The 25,400-nt window shown below is 33.3% G+C and overlaps 2 protein-coding genes across 6 annotated transcripts in view; both read right to left on the reverse strand.

The window, feature by feature from the left end:
- LOC123676286 (carboxypeptidase Q-like) lies at positions 1–7,167 on the reverse strand. 2 transcript variants are annotated; one of them, XM_045612094.1, is made up of 5 exons: positions 6,707–7,167; positions 3,910–4,060; positions 2,574–3,064; positions 1,267–1,449; positions 1–385 (listed from the first exon to the last, which is right to left on the reverse strand). In XM_045612094.1, the coding sequence occupies exons 1-5, from the start codon at positions 7,075–7,077 to the stop codon at positions 133–135; spliced, it is 1,449 nt and encodes a 482-aa protein (XP_045468050.1). In that variant the 5' UTR covers positions 7,078–7,167; the 3' UTR covers positions 1–132. The 2 variants fall into 2 exon arrangements, with proteins under 2 accessions (XP_045468050.1, XP_045468051.1); XM_045612095.1 differs by lacking the exon at positions 6,707–7,167 and adding an exon at positions 4,720–5,128.
- Positions 7,168–9,942: 2,775 nt separating this feature from the next.
- The window catches only part of LOC123675678 (protein unc-80 homolog), a 28,564-nt gene continuing 13,106 nt past the window's right edge, over positions 9,943–25,400 (reverse strand). For 2 of the 4 annotated variants that reach the window (XM_045611129.1, XM_045611128.1), the window contains 39 exons: positions 25,062–25,300; positions 24,889–25,004; positions 24,684–24,835; positions 24,503–24,629; positions 24,076–24,434; positions 23,907–24,022; positions 23,664–23,854; positions 23,392–23,607; positions 22,964–23,099; positions 22,646–22,912; positions 22,413–22,498; positions 21,767–22,132; positions 21,427–21,710; positions 21,202–21,373; positions 20,903–21,150; positions 20,647–20,854; positions 20,406–20,592; positions 19,550–19,719; positions 19,245–19,493; positions 19,063–19,195; positions 18,868–19,008; positions 18,440–18,633; positions 18,045–18,385; positions 16,591–16,786; positions 16,213–16,431; positions 15,917–16,062; positions 15,513–15,840; positions 15,161–15,364; positions 14,988–15,104; positions 14,804–14,938; positions 14,628–14,748; positions 13,961–14,170; positions 13,724–13,908; positions 13,068–13,218; positions 12,819–12,980; positions 12,548–12,658; positions 10,955–11,083; positions 10,660–10,814; positions 9,943–10,596 (listed from right to left, as the gene is read on the reverse strand). In XM_045611129.1, coding sequence (XP_045467085.1) covers positions 10,108–10,596; positions 10,660–10,814; positions 10,955–11,083; positions 12,548–12,658; positions 12,819–12,980; positions 13,068–13,218; positions 13,724–13,908; positions 13,961–14,170; positions 14,628–14,748; positions 14,804–14,938; positions 14,988–15,104; positions 15,161–15,364; positions 15,513–15,840; positions 15,917–16,062; positions 16,213–16,431; positions 16,591–16,786; positions 18,045–18,385; positions 18,440–18,633; positions 18,868–19,008; positions 19,063–19,195; positions 19,245–19,493; positions 19,550–19,719; positions 20,406–20,592; positions 20,647–20,854; positions 20,903–21,150; positions 21,202–21,373; positions 21,427–21,710; positions 21,767–22,132; positions 22,413–22,498; positions 22,646–22,912; positions 22,964–23,099; positions 23,392–23,607; positions 23,664–23,854; positions 23,907–24,022; positions 24,076–24,434; positions 24,503–24,629; positions 24,684–24,835; positions 24,889–25,004; positions 25,062–25,300 — 7,756 coding nt within the window. In that variant the 3' untranslated portion in view covers positions 9,943–10,107. The remainder of the gene's footprint in view (positions 10,597–10,659; positions 10,815–10,954; positions 11,084–12,547; positions 12,659–12,818; positions 12,981–13,067; positions 13,219–13,723; positions 13,909–13,960; positions 14,171–14,627; positions 14,749–14,803; positions 14,939–14,987; positions 15,105–15,160; positions 15,365–15,512; positions 15,841–15,916; positions 16,063–16,212; positions 16,432–16,590; positions 16,787–18,044; positions 18,386–18,439; positions 18,634–18,867; positions 19,009–19,062; positions 19,196–19,244; positions 19,494–19,549; positions 19,720–20,405; positions 20,593–20,646; positions 20,855–20,902; positions 21,151–21,201; positions 21,374–21,426; positions 21,711–21,766; positions 22,133–22,412; positions 22,499–22,645; positions 22,913–22,963; positions 23,100–23,391; positions 23,608–23,663; positions 23,855–23,906; positions 24,023–24,075; positions 24,435–24,502; positions 24,630–24,683; positions 24,836–24,888; positions 25,005–25,061; positions 25,301–25,400) is intronic. The other 2 variants (XM_045611131.1, XM_045611130.1) reach the window with 2 other exon arrangements.

Here is a 25,400-nt window from a genome sequence, read left to right on the forward strand (position 1 = left end):
TGAAAATGAATATTATTTCAATGAAAATTATTTTGCGACAAAATATTGTTTTCTCATATATACAATAGTAATAATACTAAAGAATATTCTCCTAATTTTAATTCATAAACACTCTATTATCACAAGATTCTTCTAATCCCTTGGGAAATCATCCTCTAAATTAGCGATTATGTAAGCTGTTGCTGCCCATATTGCAGTGTTTTTATCCAAACTGACTGGATCTTCAACATCCATGGTATCTCCTTGGGAATGATGGAACCAGAAGTACTTTTCATTTTGTTGTAAGACAGCTGCCCCTGGAATTCCATCATCTAGCCATAAATTGATATCTGAACCAACGGAATCAGATCTGGTAGACGAAGTTGCGTTCAAATTTTTGAATAACCTGAAATTGGATCTTCTTAATTTTCTCTTCGACGAAAAACGCAATGATTTTCATTTTGCATCTTATCTATTTTACTGGAGACTTGAGGAATTCCCCATCTCGTTGAGAATAAAATTTGTTTTTCTTTGTTTGAATCAGACTCGGTCTCATAACATTCAGACTTGACAGAATTTAGCTTGAAACATAGAGTTTACATTTCATCGTAATAACCAACGAAAAAATTTTTAACTGTGATTTCCTAAGGAGAACATCGCGAAAATTTTTTGAATATTTCATTATTAATAATTTTTGTACGTATTCCAGTATTAGCCGATCAAAAAAAATTGTGGAATAAATTGCTTTTTCTCATCTAAGTATTTATATTCCCAAAATAAAACTTTGAATTCTGATATACTATCGTTGCATTATCAAATTTTTTCATCATTAATCTTTTACTAAAAAGCTCAGAAGCCAACGCAATTGAATTTTAATATAATCTCCATTCGCTCAATTGGCGCATGAATGAAAAAGCGCTCAAATTCGATACTACTCTTGAATTTTCTATGGTAACATTCAACTTCAATTTTTCATCTCAACGAAATCTGCAGTTTTGAAATTGACAGAAAAATAAAATTTTGAATGGCTATATTTACGGAACCACTTGTCGGATTATGCTCAAAATTCGAAAATTACAGACATGTCTGTTCAAGGAATCATCATTCAAAAGTAGAAGGTTCAACTTTTGTTTTTGTAATAATGACTTGAAACAATTGACTGGAAGATATAAATTTTCATCAATCAGGAGTAGTAAAGAATTGTACATTGTTCCAGTTACGAATTTCTAATGTAGGTATTAATGTAGCGTGAATCTTCAACTCAATAAAACTCTAATTTCAACTCACTTGACTATTTCCTTAATGATACAAGATCCTTTATCACCACTAACATAATTCAAACCATAGGGATTGAAGGTTCCTTCATCCGATTCCATAATAAAATTCCAGTTATGAGTCTCATTTTTATGATCTTTATAATACTGTTGTGCTCCAACATATCCAAACTCCTCTGCAGTCCATAAAATTGTCCTGAAAAAAAATTAGAACATAGTTTTCATAGCATACCTACTTTTAATTCATAATGAGGATGATGTTTCTGAACACATAAAAAATATTGTCATAAATTTGAATTTCTTAATTGGAAACTTTACGTTTTTTAATAACCCTAAGCTATAATTTTCGAAAGTTTCTACCACCCCCGGACTCCAGTTTCTCGTTGATTTCCAACCCCTTAGTACACTGTTCGTGCTTATTTGGGCAATTTCACTTGGTTACTTTGTAGATTAATTTCCAACCGATAGAGGGCACTATTATAACATTTTCAACATATTTTTCCAGCAGCAATTTTCACTGAGACAAATGACATTGATCTCCAGTAATTTCTGAGATTGAAACCTCGTTTTGTTCATTTATTTTTGAGAGACTGAATGCATGCATGTCAGCATGTCCTAGATAACATTCTGATAACGATTGAAATACAATGAGACCACTTTACAAGCAATTTCTAATATTTTTGCCGATTTGAATTCTAATTGCTTCTGATAATAGGAAATCTTTCCGGATGGAATATACTGTCTAAATATAAATATTAAAATTGTAAGAGTTGACTCGAAATATTTCTCAAACAAAATAAATAGATTTTTAGACAATTATCCTAGAAGTATGGGGTTGTATGGTGTCCGCTCTTTACAAATTTATTGGATATTATTTATCAATTGGCAAAAAAAATCAGCAATAGTGAAATTTCTGATATACTGAAGAGCAGAGGGCTGGATTATTTCAACGCTTCAATTATATTCTTATTCCACTTCATTATTTCGTTTAACAGTGTCGTAAACTTGTTGACCCTTTGTTGAGAGTAGTGAATATTGTGAGTTGATTGAAAAAATGGATGTGCTTCCGAAATATAAAAACTGTTCATGGAAGAGCATTGAACTAGAAATTAAACAAAATGGTTTTCCAACTTACAGCTAAGAAAATCGCATGTTTTCCAATATTATTAGTTTCACTCCCGCTCTGTAACACGGCTTTGATTAGCTCACGAGCCGCTACTGATTACAATCACTATTAGTACTAGTAATTTCGGCACATACATATTATGAGGTACCCTGTGAATAATGTATGGTGATACCCAAATCTTGAAAAATTCTCACCTTATTGTCCGTTTTGGTCTTAAGTCCAAAGACTTCAAAACATTCAAAGCATTCCATGAAATAAAAGCACCACCACCATCATCCATAGCACCCTGACCAACATCCCAACTATCTAGGTGGCCAGATATGATAACGACTTTTTCTGGATGACTTGAACCTTTTAATTCAGCAATTGTGTTTCTCGATGTTTTCACCTCACCCAAATGAGCTTCCATCTTCAAATTGACAACCACCCTTTGTTTCCTGCTTTGCATTCTCTCGAGAAGATGAGCATCTTCCACAGCAAGTGCAGCAACTGGTATTTTCGTGACGTTAGCTTCGTAGCTTTGCATCCCTGTATGCGGCGAAAGTATAGAGAATGGTGCAATCGAACGGATAAGGGCAGCAACTGCTCCATGTTTTGCAGCTTCTGAAGCAGCTTTCGATCGATACACAACGGTCTTGCCATATGAAATGAATTCTGGTGCGAAAACAACTATTTTACCTTTTGCCTGGAATTGGAGAGGGGACAATTATTACATTATTCGGTTTTTCGAAATTTGTGCAAAATGTACTTCGAATTTATTTGCTTTTGGTCGGTGGAACCTTTCTTTGAGAATGGGATAGATATTGATTTTCCTAGATATAATGCAAAAAATAATGTCATAGGTAGTAGAGGTTTTACACCCAAAAGAGACGATTTCTTTGACCTGATTTCCCAACAACAGAAAAACTCCATTTAAACATTTAAAGCCTTCTACAGTAGCGAGATTTTTTCATTTTTGATAGTTCGTGATAAATCAATTCAAAGAAACTCTTTGGTAGAAGCATATTAAGATATTTCTATTCCTTCAACTATTGAGGACTATTGGATAGAAATTTCAAGAAGACTTGAGGAAGCCGATGCCATTTTTCTTTCAATCGATGTAGTATGAGGGCTCCATGTAATATTAACATCAATTTTTTAACCATCTTACTTTAATTCATGTAACAAGACAATCGTCATTGCGAAAAAATCACTGTGTATATATCAACCTTATATTAGGCATTCATGATGTCTGGATCTCTAAGATAATCAAACAAAACAATATTACTCAGATTTAAAGGGACATTTCACATATTAGCTATGTTAATCGTTCATGTTGTTATAGTATTTACATTATCAATGATAATTCATATAAACTTTGTAGATGTCGTCGGATCATGTTTGATATAAATACAACAATTAGATACGAGTATAAGTATTGAATTATTGTATAGAATGCGGTATGATAACCGAAATAAAACCATATTTTGTTGACAATTTCAATAAAATACTATTTCAATTTTCTTAGAAGAAAATTTTCATTTCACTTACCTCAGCACTTCTTTCATTCAACTCATCAAAACTTTTCACAGTTAATACTTCAGCAGTAATACCATCTTCAGAAGTTCCAACGCTATTACCGAGTCCAAGAATGGGAAGATTTTGTCTTCTTGGAAACAATAAGGTTGCTGACTCTTTGCCCCTACAAAATTAAATGATTTCTATTTTATTTTTTAGTTGTGTGCTATCAGATTCATAAAATAGAACAAAGTTATTTCCACAGATCAATCAAATCATTCCATAATGGTGCTATACCTGAAGATTGATGTATTAGGGAAACGATGTTTATTTTCAAAATTTTCTTAATGTTGTTTAATAAGTTTGATATTTTTGAAGCATCAATTATACTTGAAACAAATGCATTCGTATAATGGGAAGAAACTTTTATATATTTTCAATCAACATGAATCAAAAAGTTCGAGAAAAGTACTATTGGGATAAGGAACTTAGAGACAATAATTCTGAGATACATGAACAAATTGAATTTCCTTAAGGAATTTGCGAGAAAACTTGAAAATATTATTAGTTGAACATCTACAATGGAAAAATTAACTTGGTCAGATCAGTTGTTCTTATTTCAATAGTGGGCTCGAATTTTCTTTGAATAGTTCCCTGCTCCAAATTAGAGAATTACAGACATCGTTTCATAACAGTGTCCGAAATTTTCGCTCGATTTAACTCTCTCTTCGTAGACAATCGCGATTGTTTTTTAATGAAACCTGAATAAGAAATTGAATTTTTTTAAAAATCATATTTTCTAAATGATGAAAAACTCCAGTGAAAGAAATTTTTTGATTTTACCTTATCCAAGTTTGGACAGGAGCATCTTCACCATGTACGTTCTCAAGTTTCTTCAATTTGGACTTTTCCAACATATAATCGATAGCATTTTCCAAATTTTCAGTACCAGCCAATCTATTACCAAATTTATCAATAAAAGTCGCAAGTTCGTTGTACGTACTAGTTTTAAATTGTCCATTCACTATTTCTTTGATTAGTACATTAACCGTGGGTTGATAAGAAGCAATCTCCGCTATCAACTTGTTCGACAGATAATTTTTACAGTCTAGTATTTCGTTATCCAACACGCTCGAATGAATCACATTCAACAACAATAATAGCACAAAAGCCTTGATCATCTTTGTCATATTAAAAGCTGACCATACCAATCAACGAATTGGAATGGACTGACCAGCGGATCAAACTGAATAAAACGTCGTAGACAATTTAATGAGTTCTATTCTTTTTGCATCATTATCGTCGAGATAAGTATTTCCTAATCACATCATAATCTATACAGGGTATTTCTAAATTATTGCGAAAGATTTTACACTTTAGTTAAAATTAAAATTAAGAAGATGCTTCTTTATTATATTTGATCGCTCGTTCACCGATCGCAATTTTGTTGAAATGTGTGTACTGCCCCCAGAAAATATGATAAATGATGAGCCCTCATCAGAAGCTCCTGAATTCAGATCAGAGCTTTCTTCAAGTTTAGGTACCCAGTTATTTTAACTGATAAGAAATAGGCTTCTTTTCAATAAGAGCAGCCTTCTCCTTCAACAAATTATAAATTCTTTGACTTAGTAATCTGAATATTATTTTATTTTTGAGAGGAAGACAATAGAAATAAAAGAGTTGTGTATTGGATTTGTATATATCTGTATCCTTTCTTGATATGATAAAAAAATGGTCACTCGCAAAGGTGCAAACTGATAAAAATCAGTTGAAACATGCATAGACTGCTTGTATGATATACCTGATATTTTTATTTCATCAGCAAAAATAATATCAGACTGAATACAGCTGATATTGCGAATATCTAAATGAACCAATTGAAATTGCTTATCATAGATAGACACAAGAGGATTTGTTTCTCAATTTAATTTTTCAAGGTACCTACGAACAAGGAAGAATAATACAATAAAATCCGATATACCTAATAAGCGGATATTCGATAGGTATAGTATATCCAAAGTCACTTGAAGTACTCCATAAACACGCTTGGCCATAGAAGTCCCTTTGAAATGGATACCGCGATCTGCTAAATACCGGGGTTTATTTGAAAGTATTATTAGGCAATAAATTCACTCGTCCCAAAGGAATTTCTGGAAACTTGGATAACCCTTGCATAATCGAAACATTCTGGCTTCCTTCAAGTGAACAACCCTTGTATAATCCAAATATTCTCTCTTCCTCCAAGTAACTTTGGATATGCTATACCTATTTATCATATTATATCATATGAGTCGCGATGCTCGTGAAATTTTTGAAACAAATTTTTGTCAATCATGGCGCATGTATTTCACTATTTGGTTTTATTAGATATTCATTACTAATCACTTATTATGGTACCCACTTATCATTAATTATTTATATTTCATTTTTGATAACTATCATTTGTTATTACTAATTTTTATATAATTTATAACAATAAACTTTTGGAGTATGTATTCCAAAAAAAAAATTAATGATGGAACTAGTAGTCTACATGAGTGCTATATGAATGAACTCATAAGAAAATTTTTTTTGCTGCACTGCATTGATTCTCCTGCTACTAATTTCAAAGGCTGAAAATCAAAGAATCAAATGAAAGTATGATTCATTTTTCCAAAAATTGATGGTATATAGCCCTAAATTCTGAAACATGAGTTGATAAGATGAAACTTATTCCTTTCACTTTTAACTCATATTGATTTGGCGTTGGCATTGTAGACTTCTTGTATTAATTATAAAATATCGAATTCAGACAAAATATAATGAGAGAATTAACAAATTGATACCTTACCTACTCCAGCTTTCTAATGAAACCTCCTCTGTGTGAATATTTTCCAGATTTTTAGATTTAAATTTTTCCAATAAATAATCGATTGAATTTTCCAAATTTTCACTACCTGCAATTCTATTGCCAAATGTATCAATAAAAAATGCCAGTTCCTCAAAGGTGCTACCCTTGAATGAACCAGTAACGGATGCTTCAACTATTGTGTCAACCAGAAGCTGATATGAAGCAATCTCTTTCTTGACAGACGCAGTCAGTGACTTTTCGCAAAATGCGTCTTCAGCATTTATCGGATTAGAAATAAGGAGTGCTACCAAGCATCCAATCAAAGATATTATGATTAATATACTAGCGCTGTACTTAAACAAAGGACTCATTTCACCTGATAATATTCTTAATGAAATTATTCAGGACAATCAAATGAATCTGATAATCAAGTATGATCAAATCCAAAACATACTGACAAACAATTATATTCAAATTTTCGTCCAACATGTTGTTATATTGCGCTTTATATTTGATGTGTGATTGAAAGATCTTTAGTAAAACACAAATATCCTAGTTACAATTGTTCCCATTACGATTTTATAATTTACTTTCGAAAGAATGGTTTAATCATAGTACCAAGCATTATCTCTGATAAGAGACCTTCTATAGAAATCAGTAATGTCAATGTTGTGATAGGACAGGTCTCGAAATTTAAGGCGAAGTTTAAAATTTCCTTGAAAATTTAATAAGCCACGATAAATTATATCAGAGTGAGATACAGGGTGAATTTCAAAAAACTTTCCATTGGCATATCTCCGTAGTTATAAGAGGTATGAAAAACAGTTATAAATGTTTGAATGGAAAGAATACCGACATCTTGACTTGATCATGGAAAAAATAGTTGTACAAGGAAATCCAGTATTTATAGAAATCAGATTTCCTTTCAACAGGATGGTGCTCTACCTCTCGTCCCACAGCCTTCTTGGCGTTCGGTAATGATTAGCGTTGAATACCTACTCACTACCCTAGCCAATGGATTGGCAGAAGCAAAAAAGTACTAATCGAATGGCCTATTATATTAACTGTTTGAACATTTTTAACTATTTTTTCATATCTCCTTGAACTTTAAGAAATGCCAATGATATTAAGTTTTCAAAAATACATCCTGTATACTTATCTCTTCCAGCAAGAAATGTACTCAACAATTTCCATAGGAAGATCTTAAATAAATCTGGAATCAGTGTTAGAGAATATTCTACATATTTGTCTGATAGATAACAAATAGAATGTTCTATTATTATCTCAAATAAGGGATTCGAAGACTCAAGAAGGCAACGCCAATCGGCTTAACATTTTGACTTCGGAAGTTATACAAAAAAAATCACAACTCAGAGAGTTGAATTCATTTATTCCGGTTTTTTCCAATTATGAGGAGATTGAATGTTATCGATAAGAAATTTCAATAAAATTTGGTTTTTTCAAATCACTCTCTTTCATTTTTGTATTGACCTATTAAGCCCATACAACAATAGGTTATAAAAGACTTTATATTTCGAGAAATATTTAAAGTTATTTTGCAATTAAGTAGCACAATCTTTTCACCCACATGAAATGTAACAAAATTTCGTTTTTTATGTAGGTATTATTACCTAAATATCTCTGATAATTTAATTACTTGATTAAAATTATTTCGAACTTCTTTGAATACTTGTTGCATCCATATATGCAAGTAGGATGTATATATAATTTTGAGTTCTCATATAGTTCATAGTTTTGTATTAACTTTGCTACCGCTGTTTTTTTTTCAGAAATTCGTGGCTTTATTGTAAAAAACTGGTTACACATTGTATCGATGGAAATTCATTATGAAAGAAATAAAATAATATATTTGTGGTATTTTCATATTTAATTTGAAATTATAGATTGTTGTTCTACTGGAAGGAGCCCGAAAAAATGGTTTCATAAATTTATCTGGCGAAAAAATTTAAATTTATCAACTAAAACTAGATTTCTCATTAGTTATTAAAAATTATTATTGTTCTCTCTGGAATAAAGTTTTCGTAAAAAAAAGTTTATTTCGATGGAAAAAAAGCTCTTGTTCTTTTACCTAAGATAAAACAATTAGTATTCATATTATGATGCTCCGCTTATGATGCTCAAGCCAGAGGTATGGTTGTGCCATAGACGTATCATATATTATCATATATTAGGATAATAAGTCTATGGGTTGTGCCTCCTGTAGCGACATCTATAGAAAGCTAAGCAAAGCTTTCAACTGGAGGTTCAAAAATCTTAATTCTATAAAACTATTTTATAGCTTATTCTATTCCGTCTAGATGGTGACTCAGGTATACATATTAATAATATTTCACTTCCACTGAATGAGCCGATGAAATTCTTACCAATACTATCATTCACGATCGTTAAAAACTCACCTAGCGATTTTCATTTAGGTGGTAATCGTATTTTACCAAGTTCTCATCTTGAGAAAGTTAGTTGTTTTTGTAGGTAAAGTGTAGATATCGAAATGACGGAACCTGGTAAAAGTGTTGGAAGGTCACTGGTAATAACATTATTTTTTCCAGAGAAGGCTCAATTATTTATATACTCAAAAATCTCTATTCGATTCAGATTTGTGGGAAAAGTTTAATTTTCCAGAAACAGATTCAAAATATCTATTTTTCATTCAAGTAGGATGAATTAATATAGGATAGGATATAGGTACCTGAGTCAGGCTTAATTTTTGATGACATTTTTATTACATCAATTCGTTTTTAAATTTTGGCTAGAACAAATTTTTCTGCTGAGTTGATTCTCTTATAAATTTGCTTCAATCGTCGAATTGAATCTGAAAAAAATTGATATTCTTCAATTTTGAGTTTCAATTGGATTCAATTCTCATTTTCGGCATTGTTGAGTGAAAAATTCAGATGACAATATCTGCACAACTAAATTTTGCCGTTTAAATACTGAATTGGAGCATTCAGAACTCAAACCTATCAAATGAATTGAATTTGATCTTCCTTATATGTTCCTGATGAGTTCATTCTTGATCAAAAAATTAGGAATAATACAGAATATGATAGTATTCCCTTGAACAAAACAATCAATAAGAAAATGTGTAGCAACAAAAAATATGTTAGGGAATATTTTCGAATACAAACATCTTATAGACAAAAACCATACGAAATAGGAGAAAGCTATATTAGGTAAACCCTGTTTTTTTTTGCCCAAATGATAAAGAAAAACAAAAGTTCACAACGAATTATATACTTGCTCAAAAATACTATTATGAATAATATCATATACTTTGAACATACAGATGACATTTATGTATCACTATATTTCTAACATAAATTCTTCAAAAGTATTCATATATTTTCAATATAAACTATCAACATATAATTCCAACTAAACATTTAGATGAGTGTTGTTTCATCTTGTTGATCGAATACAACTAACAAAGACTGTTGAGACGAGGATCTCTCAGCATGGCTCAGCAATGCTGTTTTCTCCCCATTTTCATTCAGAGAACATTCTGGGGAGCTGTTATCACCTTGCATGAAATTGTTGGTTGTAGTAGCACTGCTGGTAGAAGGCAGGTCTTGAAAATCTGGCGAAGCCAGAGGGGGAAAAGCCTTGGGGCTTGATTCCAATGTTTCCTTCAAGTGCATCACAGGGTATGATTCTCGATAACCCGAAGTGCTAGATGTCTGAGATACGGCACTGTCCTCGTCCCATGACCCTTCGGTTGGATTTATTCTTGTGGCTATACGCAAGCGATGAGGATCTGGAAGAACCTGTGCTTGACTGCCAGAGCTCTGATCTGATGAGCGTGTAGAGGTTGCTGTTACTGGCGAGGAAGGTTTGCTCAGTTCTTCTTCATTTGTGAGCTTAACATGCGAAACCTGTTTATTGAAAATGCATATCATACTGAAATCATAGAAGGATTTGAATTGTTAAAGGTTTACCTCACTTCCATGGCTGTTTTTTCTGCTCCTTCTCAAGCGAAATGTCTTTCTACTCTGAGGCTTTATTCTCTGCAATTTGGATCTACTAGGTTGATTCTCACCAGAGCTCTCTTCTGCAGGACTACCAGGACTTAACGGCGTCGTGGACGTTTCACCTATTTTGGGACAGCCAATAAAAATTGTTTTCGTTTATATACACATGCGCAGATACAACATCGACGTGCAACAATGTCTAGTTCATATAGGTGTGTTGGTGCATAAGTTTGGCTTTGTTGTGACTATGTAGAAGTATTACCTGATGAATGTCTAAATTCTACGGAAGAAACAAAGCGCAGTTTTTGAACCTTCTGAGCAATGAAAGATTCGGATTTGTGTATTTGAGTGCCTCGGTCCTCGCTCACCGAAGATCTTTGGGAAGAACGATCTGAAAGAGGTAATGCACGACATCCAAACAACTATCACATTGAATTATATAGGGCATTTCAGTTTAAAAGGTTTTTATTTCAATGATAATAAAGGAAACGAAAAATTGCGCACAACGAAAGAGAAATTATCTCGAAACTTTAATTTAAAATAAACTATTCTACTTCTTCTTTTAATTCATTCGCTGATCTACTTTCGTACTTAATTTTTTCCACTGAATGAAGAAATATTTGCACGTTTGCAGGACAAAGAAATTAATTGAAAGTAATTTGATACGAAATTCAGTTATCTTGTGCTAGGAAATTCTGATCAATACTTGATTTCAAAAAAGCTCTTTGTAACAGACACTGGATAAGGCTGGTTACTATTATTTTCTTTGTAGAATATTTAGTCAATTAGAACAAACTATCAAGCTTTTTGATCCGTATCATGAAGCAACCTTCAAATTACCAGAAGAGGCAACATTTGAAAAAATATTTCTTTTTCATTGACACCCTCATTTATGATAGTTCAAGAAAAATATATAAATTAATTTGAAGAAAAAATGTTGGTTATAAGAATGTAATGAATCAAAGTTATATTCATAATAACAGTGACATTAGTGTGTTGGATGAAATTTTTGATTGTTTGATTTATTTATTTGAGTAATTTAGATGTGAACTGGAAACATCCACTTTGAAGTGCTCAATGAACATCACTGAAATATTTGAGTGGATTTAAACATTTTTGTTGAATAATTAGTATTTTTGGGTTTTTCTTTTGAGAAAGTTATCGATCTTTCAGTTGAATAAATCAATGAAAAGATATCATTCAATTCAAACCATACAAAACGATTTTTCTTGAGTCATGGAAAAAATTAAATACCTACATAAATACTTCAACAAATATCGATAATCCCCCTGACATTGTGCGCAGTATTCAATTTATTCAACGTTAGTTCAAGAATTCGGCGATGAAACATATTTAGGAAAACTAATCTGCTAAAATTCAATGTTTACTACTAGTTACTGTTTTAAATGAAATGGATATAGAATGAATAATAATATAATAGAATAAAAAGAAAATTAATAAAATGGACGCATATGATTAAAAAAATACCCGCGTCATAAGTATAACGTTTTTTCAATGAACCACCTGAATTGCCCTACTAGATAGGGAGATTCAACATTAGGTAGCAAAAAATTCATAGCAATAGGCACATGATGCAACCTACAAATACATTTCTGAATTATTTGTATTCAGTGTTACATGCAAGTATCACGTTATTATAAACGACTATAAAAACACCGCAAACTATCAAAAAGGGAAGAATATACAATATGAGAAAGTTATATATTCAATATTGTGCTTTGGATAAACAAATTCAAAGCTCAGTTATATTATGTTCTTGCGGAAAACACATATTAATAACACTATTAGTATAGCATGAGAACTATTTCTGAGATTTGAGCTTTCTGTCTTTTACCTGGTTGATTGATGGGAGTTGAGCTTTCTTTCTGTGATTCATTTCCTTCAAGAATACTGTTAGCTGTACCTTGATTTGGCGTTGAAACATGACTCGTGCTTGTTGAAGATTCTGAAGAGATATATCCAACATAAAAAAATTGTTCTAATCCAGAAGTATAGCTATAGGTAATTCAAAGTAATTTCTTCATTGGCAAATTTACAACACTTTTGGAGCGCTTGTTCTCCGAATCGTTTGCTATATTTTATTGATTATAAATGAATATATGTACCTTTATGTCCGAAGTGACTATGCGTCTGATCATTCCCAAATTTTCCTTCGCCTGTCAACAAACCTATTAAGGAATGCCTAGGATGTTTACTAACTTCCGAAGTCATCACTACAGTTGGCTGCATTGGTTCGTCTCTTTTTTGAGATTCTGTGCTTTCTGAAGCTGTAAAATATTCATACAATAAAAAAGCAATTCAATTGTAAGAGGTGTGATGAATTGTACAAAACTGAGAATGAAGAAAAAACTCACAATCTTCTAGCTCCTCTTTGAGCTCTTTCATTCGACGGGCCAGTTCTACTAGAAGTGCCCCCCGACATTTTGGAAAATTATGGCTTTTTATTTTATCCCTTATTTTTGAGTGATACTGCCTCTCAAGATCTGAAATTGGTGGATTGGAGAGCTGAAAGAGAAAAATAAATAGCTCATCAAGTTATATAATGTTGTGCACCGTTTGGACATAAATCTAACCCTCATAAATGACAAAGTCAACGCTCCGCTATGAATGTAAAATGCGTATATGGTAGGGACTAATAAGTCGCCGTACTGATGATTAGATCAGTAACCCTTCTATAAATTCCCTGAGAAAGGGTGCACCTTTGAATAAGGTTGAGAAACCCCCTCCAATGCTAGCCCAAGAGATGACGCCACATGCTGCGCAATACTCGGCAGAACTGCACCACTTCGCTATGGAAGTGAAGGGTGTAGTTTATGTTAAAATTCAAGGATTTAAGTTCATAAATGCAATATAAAAGAATTCTTGGTTACAGAGAATTCAATGCTTAGCTCTTTTATCAGTTAAAAATACACGAATAATAGAAATCAAAATAAATCAACATGAAATGTTCAATCTTGCAATATAGCGTATTCAATTTTAAATCTTTTTGTGAATCTTGATAAAAACTCACCTTTTGAAATATGAATGGATACATCAGGATATAGAGTGGAGTTCTGTGAGTAACCACGAACTCCAAGAAATCCCACAAATAGGTATGTGCTTCGTTTCTCTTTCCTAGTTCTCTCATAACTCTTGTTATTCTGTGCCATTCGTTACAAAGTTCAGGCTCAAAACAAATGATGATTATTTTCAATGCTGCAAAATATATTTTTTTAATAAAATTCATAAAATTTCCTGCAGGAATTACCTAAGAATGCCACCTGGTATAATGACACATTGATCTTAGTGTTAATTTTTGTATCTCTAGTACCAGTGAAAGTTAAGCTGCCGGTTCTTATTTCGGCAATGCCTTTGGTATTTGGGCCAATAGGACCTAGATTTTTAGTTGGTGGATGCATTGCATGTAAGACTGTTGTGAGTGCGAACGAAATGTCAGCTTGACTCATTTGTGGTATTGCTGAAAACGTAGATGTACTTAGTTAATCAATTTCTGCTATTGACATGAATGATTTATTATTAGGACGAACATCTTTCTTTATCTAGAACTAAATATATTCGTTCTAAAAACACCATGTTTTAAGTAATAATAATAAACGTCTTCATTAGGCAGATATACAACTTCATATACTCAGGAGCGAAGTCTAGCAGAGCTATTCAACTTAATCCCCTGATCCAGAGTTCCGAAACATAACTCGTATAGGCTCTGACCTTCCAAAAATCCTCAGAAAGACCTATAAAGCCGAGATAAAAAAAACAAACAAAAAAATAGAAGAAGCGAAAACTTATATAATTATTTGAATTCGTGTTTCTTCGAGAGATTATTGATGAATATTCAGAAATTCGATATAAACTTCAATGATTTTTGCTTATATATGATATTAATATTACACTGAAATACTGAATCTTGGTCTTACTTCCAGTTCCAACTCGTAAACATAGGGGCATAATCAAATTTATTATCATGCTTTCAGCCTTTTCTTGCGTGGGGTACACTGAGCTGCCTCCACACACTTGTTCCAGAGCATTTGATTGTTCCTTAAATCCAAAAGCAAATTAAAACAGTATAATTCACACAAAAAAAAGCACTCACAATATTATTTTGCATTTGTAGGGCTATAAGCCGAACAACCATGGAGCAAAACTGTGGAGGAGGGGCTTGACTCATCAAAGCAGCAGTTGCTGAAGGCACACCATCTCCAGAATTAGGATCAGTGACAATGAGGCTCTAAAATGATAATCTCAAAGAACGTCAAATGGAAATCAAGAAAACATACCTGACAAGTGTTGAGAAGACCCTTTATATGCTGCCAGTTACTTATATACGGATATTTATTCATAGTATCATATATCCCCTTCAGTAAACCTGCAGCTGCATCCCAGTCAGTATTTCTCTGCAATTGATTTGATAAAATATATATCTGTAAAAAAACCTTTCAGAGTGTTATACCCTTATAGAAGGTTTTTTTGAGATCTTTTGGAAGACTTTATCCAATCTCCTTAAAATCGTTACAAGAGCTGGTCTCATTGCATCATTAGCCCACTCGGTTGAAGGTAAAATATAACTCATATAGTGTTGAAGACCTCTGCATCCCATAGATTCTGGATCATAGGGCGATACTTTCAACAAGCTATGGGCTATATCAGCTAATCTCTGAAAAAAAAATATAACAATTATTCATGGTACAATATAATCTGATTTCGGGAATCTAAATGAACTACGGTTTTGAATGAATAATTTTAAAATGAGAAATTAAACAGTATTGTATATACCCTCTAAAACATTATTTTTTTTTACTCACTATGTGAGACTTAATATCGAGCAAATCGATAATCTTGCCTTCCTGGTTATTCTTCTTATACAGTTCTTGCATCCGTATTGTCGCTCTGCACATAAATTCGCCAACTAAAGATAGCAGTACGTCTCGAGGTCTTCTGTATGCAGCTCTGAGTGCTTCTGAATCTTCAACATCATGTTCATACATACTCTTAGCCCTCGAATGCTCGCTCATGAACTTTGTATGGGATTCGTCTTCAAAATCGAATCCAGATGTGTAAGGTCCTCTGCTGTAATTCCTTTGACTAGATCCTTTATGTTCAGGACTAGATCTGTGGGGTCCATTATAGCTCCTGGGATATAAAATTTGATATATATTGGATTTAGATACGAATAATATAAAACTATTATTTGTAGGTAAGTTCTTACTTCGTAAGTGCTTCACAATTATTCACTAGTGTCTTTATTGCCACTGCAAGTTGATTTATAATTTCTTTTTCAGTTTTCCCCTCTTTATTGTAAGAAGGCAGTTGAATATGTTGTACATAACAAGGCAAAATAGCTTCTAAGATGATCTGTAAATAAGAAGAATTCTATAATATTCAAACATCTACAATGTAGAGCACTCGTATATAGGGATTGAGCATTTTTCATTGTATACGAAAATAATTTTTCTCTACAATATATTTTCTCACTTAAAACAGATTTTAAACTTTAATACTTACCAGCATTTGGTATCCTCTAACACTATCAGAAGCATAGGACACAACCATGACACAAAGTGATATGCAGTCCAAAATGGTAACCATTTCATTTTCATCGTGATAACAGAAGTCAATCGCTTTCAAAGGTTTATCTTCTTTCACCAGTTCAGCTATGCTCAAAGGATCTGGAGATGGCGTTTCCAAACTCAAGAGAAGATTGAAAAGGCAACTCGACTGAATCTGAATAATTGAAGTAGTAAAAATTACTTGAGTTCTGAACAAATAAATATTATTATCAATTCATGGCCATCGTATTGAAAAACCACATAATAAATGAAAATGATATAAATAATATAAGGTATTACTCACAATTTCCTATATTAAAAGGGATAAACTTACCTTATGGGCATCTCCATACGTTCCTTCTTCATCAGTATCTAACATTGCTGATACTGATCCGAACATTTGCAAGATGAAGGGCTTTCTGTTCATCAGGTAAAATTGTTTTACTGCATATTCAATTGTTGTTTTGACCAGTTTATTCGTTTGATGATTCGAATAAATCTTCAGCAGGGTTGGCATAATCAGTAAGTACCTGAAATACTCATGTATTTAATAATAATAATTCATTCATGAGCAGATAACACATATATTAATTCAAGCAAAAATAAATAAATTATACACTTATTATATGTTACTGCAGAAAGGAGCTTGAGACAGTATACTGATCTCAAATCAAGTCCCACAAAAATTACAACATAAAAGAAATGCCCGCATAAAATGTACATAAAAGTTTAAACATACCTATATGAAAAAACATTTAAATCCCTGCTCATTAAGAATACCTATGAGAAGTGAACGAAGCAGTGAAGAGAGGAGGAGGAGAGAGGAGACCTCTGAATTTCAAATTAAAAGAATGCATATCCGGTCTTCAATAGATCGATATAAACATGATGGAAACTTTTTAGTTATGATAGAATGGAACAAAACTGCAGCATAAAACTTATATCTTGTCCCCTTATCAAGCCAATTATACCTTTGCTTTAAGTTTATGGATCACAGGATCATATTTTCTTATACTATAAATAAATCAGAGACAAGATCTCTACACTCTCTGTATCCTAACACAATCTGTGCTGGTCAAAAAAGGCCCATAAACTGTATCGCGATAATGGAAGTGACTTGAAACTAATTAATTCCAACATTATTATCAGTTTTGTTGATAGGGTGTGCCTATGTGGATATACGGGTAGCATTTTGCGTTTCGCGATTGCTTTTCGAACACAAGACAATTCATGCCTACCGAATTTGAGATCCCCATCCAAAAGAACACCCTAATGCGAAGTCATATCGACACACTCAAGTTTTATGTTCGACCTTCTGATCGCCATATCTCTATCCTCACCAAATACCAATATTTTAGTATCAAACGGACTCGGTGAAAGTTGATGTTTCCCAGAATTAGCAACTAGTTGATCAAGATCTTCATTTATTTTGGCGATGACCTTTGGCACAAATGCAGAAAAATGAATTTATTACCTGTGTGTCAACGGCATATTTGAAGCCCATACAGAACCTCAAACCATTCGTAATATAATGGGTGTAAAAACAAAATAGAAGTGGACCCAAGACTGAACCCTGGGGAACACCACATTCTACATAACTACCCACACAAGTTTCCACGTACTGCTGACGACCTCTTAAATAGCTCTCGATGAACCTTATGTTGTCAACAGAAAAACAAATATGTCCCAGAATAGAAAGCTTTAGAAGCTTTGGAATAGTCCAATAAAATCAATACACAAATAAAATCAGTTCTTGAATTCAATCAAGTTTTCATAATGCAAACTCACCCGTTCGTGGAAAATATATTTTTGAAGTGAAAAGCGGCATTTATATAGGTTGCCATGACGTATCTCAAGATGAGGGCATCTTCCGAATGTAAAATTAGAGAGCCATTCAAAACATTCAAAAATAAGTGAATGTCACTGGAATAGGCGAAATTTCCAGCCATTGCCTCGAACATTCTTGCTATCAAACGTATCCACATAAACTTATGAAGAACATCCAACCCTAAAAGGACTTTTCCGAGTTCGCCACCCTTGTACAGTTCCAAATTAGACTCCAGGGCTTTTCTTGGAAAGGATGGAAGTTTCATCAGTTCTTCGTGAAGAAACACAACTCTTTGCACTACCTTAAATGTAATATTTCAGAATATAATTTTTGTTCAAGTCATCAATTTCAATACCATATCCACATTCTTCAAGATAGCCCATGTTAGAAGAACTTTTCCAATTTCAATGAACTTATGAACCAGCTCTTGCTTCTGCAATGCATTAAAAGCCTTCTCTTCCTCCATGTATGCCAATTCTAGTTGTGGGTATTGTGACCTCTTGAAAAAGTAGAAGTCTCTTACGTAGGAATTAGCGTTTCTTATTTGACCTGAAATTTTGAAATAGATTTTCTGACTTAAGAATTTCGCATATTCATATCTAATACATATTACACCTAAATAGGAAATAAAGCATTCGTAATTATATATTAAAAAAAGTAATAGTTGGATTATTTTATGCTTGATACTCATTTATAACTGTCCAATTTTAGATTGTTGGCTTTGATCAGGTCGAGAAACATAAAACAAAAAATAATCCAGCCATTGAATTTCAGGGTACATACGAGTCTTATGATCTATAAGAAAATACTCATGTCGACGATTTTCATCAATTCCGAAATACTCCAGTGCTTCCCGCAATATTTGACAGAATTGAGTGTCTTCCTGAACAGGAAATTGTGTTGGAATACTTCCTGCGTCTCGATCTGAAACGCAGCATATTGTAAAAAAAAAACTAGAGAATGAAGTGTTCAGTTTACCTTCTTGACCATGTACTATAATTTTTTTTGCAGATGGAACATTCGCAGTAAGAAGTATAGAGGCATCACATTGCTCCTTACGCAGAATTTGTTTCAAATCTTTGAACATAATGCCATGAACACTATGAACAACCTAAAAAGTATCTATTTATATGATTTCTTCCAATTTTTCATTTATTCACCATCCACAAGAGAGATAGAGCAGCTCCTATCAAATGCTGGCCTTCTTCATGAGGACTCCGTACATAAAACATCACATAACCAATTATGTAATTATAGAGCGCAAATGCAGCCTGCTGAGGAAGTTTTGGAATAAATCTTATCAAGTGTCTGAGTATCTTAAAAATCTTCTCTTGTTTATCTCTGGTAAGACGCTCTAGAATATACCTCAAGAATAATGCACTGTCTTCGACCAAACAGCACCAGATAACCTAAGAAGTAATGGACATCTTTATCATCATGAATGAAGGGGAGATATAATACATACAGAATATGCTACTTCATAAACAGCATTTCCATCTTCAGAAACAGCACCATCGTCCAACAAATTTATTATCTGAACAACTGCAGAACATAAGCAGGATGGGAAAAGGGAATGAGCTGAATGTAGATGGTGGCCAGTATTTCGGGGTTGACCATCGACTTGTTCATCATCAGCTGGAGTGATACATAATAGTTATTTACGTTACAAGTAAGATATCGATATTTTTAACGAAATATGAAAATGACATGAGTGCTTTAATAATATATTATCCTACGTGTACACGATTTTATCTACAACTGAAGATCTCATTATTTAACTGATTATTTGGGTAGAATTCATAAATTCAAAAATGCAGGGTGTGTTTCACCTTGATAATGGACTCATGTGGAATTGACACTATGTTTCTTATGTCAATCTTTGTCAGAGTTTCATCTGAAAATTGTATATTTTAAAATGAGTTCAAGTGATGATCTGCCATCTGATCTGATATAAAGAACGAAGCCTTCAAAGTTATTGTGCAGTATCGCGTGGAATGAATTCTCAAGATTACCAACGAGAAACAATGATTAGCATATTTCTATGAATTGAGCTTGAACTCAGAAGATGATTTTTTGAAAAAATTATATTCCGATCACTTTTAATTTAAAATTTTTTGTTATGAATTTAATTTTGTTGTATATCATAACCACACTAGTACGGTGATTCATCGAAAAAAGCACACGTGCGGTAATGTAAGTTATTATAAAATTTAGTTGAGTGTTACATACTTCATAATAATAATGTGATAGTTGTAGATAAAATCATTTTGATCCTTCATTTCGAATTTCTTAGATCATTATCATCACATCAAAGTCATTACCTTCCTCATGATCTTCACTCGTATGATAAAGACTAGGCTCATGTGATGCCTGTATGGTTATTGGTATAGTGGTGATTAAAAAATTTTCTCTTTCCTCTCTCTTTTTATCGTCCTGAGCTTGTAAAGCCATTTTGATCAATTCAGTTTGCTGTTTTTTTCTCGTTTTTGTAGCAGTCACCAATGATCTCTGTAAATAGATATTTAATTTGGAAACATGACAAAATTATCAGTAGGATCATACATGTCTCTCTTGGTTAATTGTCACTTCTTCGACTTTTGTTTTTACGTACAACTCCCAAGGAGAATCCACAACATCCAAAGATTCGATTCCAATTTTGGGTGATGGTAATGTGAACTCTATTCCAGGAGGAGGGACTTTAAATAAGGCATGTGCGCCTTCTTCCATTCTAGGCCACACTTGGTACCTCATTTTCCATAGAACCTGAAACCTTCACGGAGAAATATTATTTTTTCTTGAGAAACAAGTCCGAAATTACCTGAAAATGGCGTCTATTCGGGTATTCGTATCCGAATGTGATAAATTGTGTTGCATTATATCAGAAACCTGGTGGGGAGCTTTTACTGCAGCTAAGATGAACAAAGAAGCTGCGCATGCAGCAACTTCTTGGTTGTTTTCAAGAAGGAGTTCCCATGCTACTGGAATGATTGCAATAAATTGCTCTTCAGGAAGAATCACAGCACCCTTAATGAGTGTAGCAAGTGGTGCATGAAAGGCATCCTTGACCTAGAAATATCTGTTTCGAATAGAATTTGTACAAAGATAATTCATAATTACGTGAGTTTTCAAATATTTCAGGATTGGCGGTGGTTCTTCAGAACTGCTGCTCTGTTTCTTAGATGAATCTGTTTCAGCTGTCTCACTTCCACTAGCTGAGACTGGAGTATCTTTGGTTGAATCCTTCGAGGATAGTTTTGCGAGTAACGATGGATCTATATTTTTATCAATTCTGAAATAATACGAAGTGAGCATGTTGACAACTTCAAAATGTTGGAAAGATACCTATCTTTTTTCCCAACACTATCTTTGCGTCGTATAGGAGATACTTGCGAACTAGTTTGATCAGAAATCTTTCTACTCTGGTTTTTTTCCTTTTTATTTTTCTTCTTATTATCAAAGTCCATACACATCTTATCCTCCAGAACACCAAACTCTTCACCATATACCTTTCTCACTGCTCTCACCAATCGTGAACAAGATCTCATGACCCTTCTATAACAAAAAGGGTGACAGAAGTTCTGATGAGGACAAAAATAGTAAAATGAGTTCATGACTTGGACCATTGTCTGCAAAAGTAAATAATGGCATATAATATATATCTATACTTAATAAAACGACTTACCTTCAACCAAGGCATATGCTTATTCGTGTCATCAGTGTCATTACTATCAGTAGGACTCTCTGGTGGTTGATCATCACTCAAAACTCCTGGTGATTCTTCCCCACTCACTTCACCTGTTACACCAGGTTCTGACGTGTCACTCCTATCAGAAATCGAACTAACTTTCCTCTTAGACTGTATTGAATCAGTTCTTTTAACTGATACTCCTTCAGCTATACGTGCATCTGTTTCCATATCTTTTCCTTCTTTTGTCCCTCTTCTTAGTTTCAAACTTCGTCTCTTGAAAGATCCTCCTCCTTGAGCTGCAGTTCCTCTTCGAAGCAGGTAGGGTCTAGAGGCTTGGTTTATTCTTTTGCCATCCTCTCCCTGAAAAATTGCTATTGGTAATAATTTCTAATAATAGGTATATAGAAAGATTTTCAATATTTTCCTTAAGGAAAATACATATTCTTCTCATATTGAAGTAGATAGTCAGAAATCTTGGGAAGTTTGGAAAGAAGTGAACGAATATCGTTTTCATTTTAGAAATATGTTTCCAATCATTTTTTTGTACCTCAAACACATGAACTTTTGAAGTCATAAATATCATGATTGATGGTGAATATAGGTAATAGTTCTTCAATTTCGGTCGGATCATTATACTTACTTGCATGGTTACTGTTGTATTGCTACTTCCTTCGGATTCATTATCTGGCTCATGCAGCACAAAACTTATTTTTCTCTCAGTCTGACCTATAAAAAAAATTAAAACACTTTCATTTTGTTCAATCAATGTAGGGGTTACCCATATTTAATTCGTCGGTTTGAGTTTTTTCTATTATCTCTATCTTTTCAATTCTGAATTCGATTTTATTAGTGTCTTCTCATCATTTAACTCACCTGAATCACGATCACCTGCTATTGACTGTAAACTTTGTGCAGAAGTTTGAGAATGACCCATAGAGGAAAGTGCCATACTCCATCTCCTGTTTGCTTCTCTACTATACAATCGTTCCCAAGGAGTTGGTTTTTCCTTTCCTGTCATTCTTGACGATTTTGGAATAGTTTGGTATGTTTCTCGTAAAAAAGCAGTGATTTCATGGAGTAATATACAGGTCAAGAGACGAATGGCTGCTGAACAACTCGATCCGTAACAATATATACTCGCTAAAAAAAAACTCATATAATTTCACTAAAAATTCTCATTAATGTGAATACCTTCATCGAGGAAATCTTCCTCTTCATCCTGAGTCAGAAGCTCTTTTTGCTTCTGCTCATCAGCTACCATCGCTGATATCTGCATTTCGTTGTTTTTATCTTCCTTTATCATGCTCTCTAGACGTTGGCCCAGCATCTACAATATATATAATATCTGAGTTCATACCGACAATATGAGTAGATTAGAGAACAGGAGAGTTTTTAAGATACGATTTATTATTCGGTATATTCTTTTTGACAATGAAAAATATTTTTGGCGGTATATCATCTGTCTACTATCCTTCGAGTCACATCTTCAAATATTGCAGAACTTTGAAGAAGTTGGGAGGAAAATAAAAAATCACAGTGTATCAAAGATTACCTACATTACCCTATTTTTTATTTATTATTATTATTTTATTTTACCATCTTATGAAATTTTTTTTTACCTCTGCCCATTGTTGAAACATTTTCCCAGCAGATCTTTGAAGGATATGAGACCTTCGAATACCAGTCGGTGGCCCTCTTGCTGGAAGGGGAACTGAAGGTCTAAATATCGGATAGTTGAGTTTCATCCAAGATGGCCATTGACCCTTATTACAGCAATGTACAAAGTATGCACATTCCATTAAGAATGCAGCCCTTGCTACATTTGCTGATCGGGGCTGGATAAACACAAGTATAAATTAGTCACAATATAAGAAATTTTTTAATAACTCACTAAATCTAAAACAGAAGCAAGTAAATTTGCATCTGGCACAGAACCAGGTGGACATGCTTCTAATAGAAAGGAGAACCTCATGGTCCCGTTGAGCACAGTGGTTGTTGAAATCAACTTCCTCTCTTTCAACACAACAAATTCTGATTCTCTGGAGGATTCACCCAAGTCATAAGAATTTTTCCGGCTTAGATCTTGAATAAAAAAAAATTACATCTCTAAAATTTGTTATGGAATCATACTAACAAGTTCCAGAAGGTTCCTCCATACTGCCGTCCTTCTTTTTCCCTTTCTTCAATACAAACTTAGTAAACTTATCTTCCACCCTCCTCTTCGCTTTTTGGAAAGTTTGTCCGACATTGCTGAAAAATTTCTTAGAATAAAACTTTTATATGTTCAGATAACAAATGTTTACCCCTTAGAAGATGATTTTGTGGAGAACTTGGTTGGTCTTGTACAGCTTGTTGAATCCGTGAAATTTTCCACATTTTCAAAGTTGTCTATACTATCCGTTGAACTTTGACCACTTTTTTTGAACCAATTGACTGAAAATTCTACGTTATTTGAATTTTTTGGCTTATCAAATCGATTTTTACCTATTTTAGACATTGGTTTCGGTTTGGTTGTTGTTGAAGGATCCACTATCCCCAAAGCTCTCTCACTCTGGCGAGGTGTCAATATATGATGCTTCTTCCTGAAATTACCTAGTGGACTTTGGCTGGTTCTGAACGATTCTTCTGTTTCGGTTTCCAACAGGCTCTGAATCAACAGATTCTATTATGAATAGAAGAACGTTACATTAATATGAAAGAACATCGACCTTGAATTTGAAATAAAATTACCGCACATGTTGAAGATGTACTTCTTTTTTTGAAAAGGAGTTTTCTTGCGCTTTTGTCATCCATTCCATAGTTCCCAGTTTCAGAAATCGGTTCAACTGGTTCTTCCACTTCAGAGTGATGCATGTGTCTGAAATAAATAAATTATTATTCAACTTTAATATATATATTTGTCGAAAACTACCTTATGACTCTGGTTGTTTGAACGTTCTTGTTTTCTTTTTTATTAGGTCGATCAGCTGTGTCAATTAAGGCACTTAATACTACTTTCCTAAAAACACTTCCATGTCCTTCTTTGACATAAATCATCAGTTGTCTTATTTCACAGTGGATACTCTTAGGAAAAATTAATTAATTTTCCATACAAGTTGAACAGTGTTCTAACTTACCAAGTTTTCAGGCAACTTCATCTCTTTTGATATTTCAACAAATCTCGTTACCAACAGCTTGAAGGTATGAGAAATTATTTCTCCTTCAACTCCTCTTATACCAGAACCACCCACACCTTGAAGTTAATTTTTGATAATCTTTTTCTATTGAACTTGAGGTTTTGCTAACTTACTAAGAGGAGAAAGCAGTGAGCTTGGGTCAATACAAAATCCAACATATGCATGAAAAAATTCTAATAAGTCCGGAAGAGTATGATTTCGGATAAAATCTCTCAAAAAGCCTTTAAATTCTTTTCCACTGGCTCTATTCAATTTTGTCAAAATATTCTGACACTGAGTACGCAAAAATTCGGCAGCAGGTCCTCTTTGTCCATCTGAACAACCATGAGGACATCCCAGATGCTTGAGTATTCTAAAATAAATGTTTAATGAGGAGATGATATTTTGTGTATTTAATGAAGCAATTTTGATTTACGCTACAATCTTGCATAATCAAAATAAATGAGGAGATG

Source organism: Harmonia axyridis, chromosome 3, assembly GCF_914767665.1.
Source record: "Harmonia axyridis chromosome 3, icHarAxyr1.1, whole genome shotgun sequence".
Taxonomy (NCBI): domain Eukaryota; kingdom Metazoa; phylum Arthropoda; class Insecta; order Coleoptera; family Coccinellidae; genus Harmonia; species Harmonia axyridis.

Excerpts from the sequence above, each read along its gene's own strand:
- LOC123676286 (XM_045612094.1), bottom strand. The coding sequence starts at position 7,077 with ATGAGTCCTTTGTTTAAGTACAGCGCTAGTATATTAATCATAATATCT. Across the intron at positions 4,061-6,706 it reads TCATTAGAAAGCTGGAGTAG|GGGCAAAGAGTCAGCAACCT; the intron begins GTAAGGTATCAA and ends TTAATTTTGTAG. Across the intron at positions 1,450-2,573 it reads AGACCAAAACGGACAATAAG|GACAATTTTATGGACTGCAG; the intron begins GTGAGAATTTTT and ends ATTTTTTTTCAG.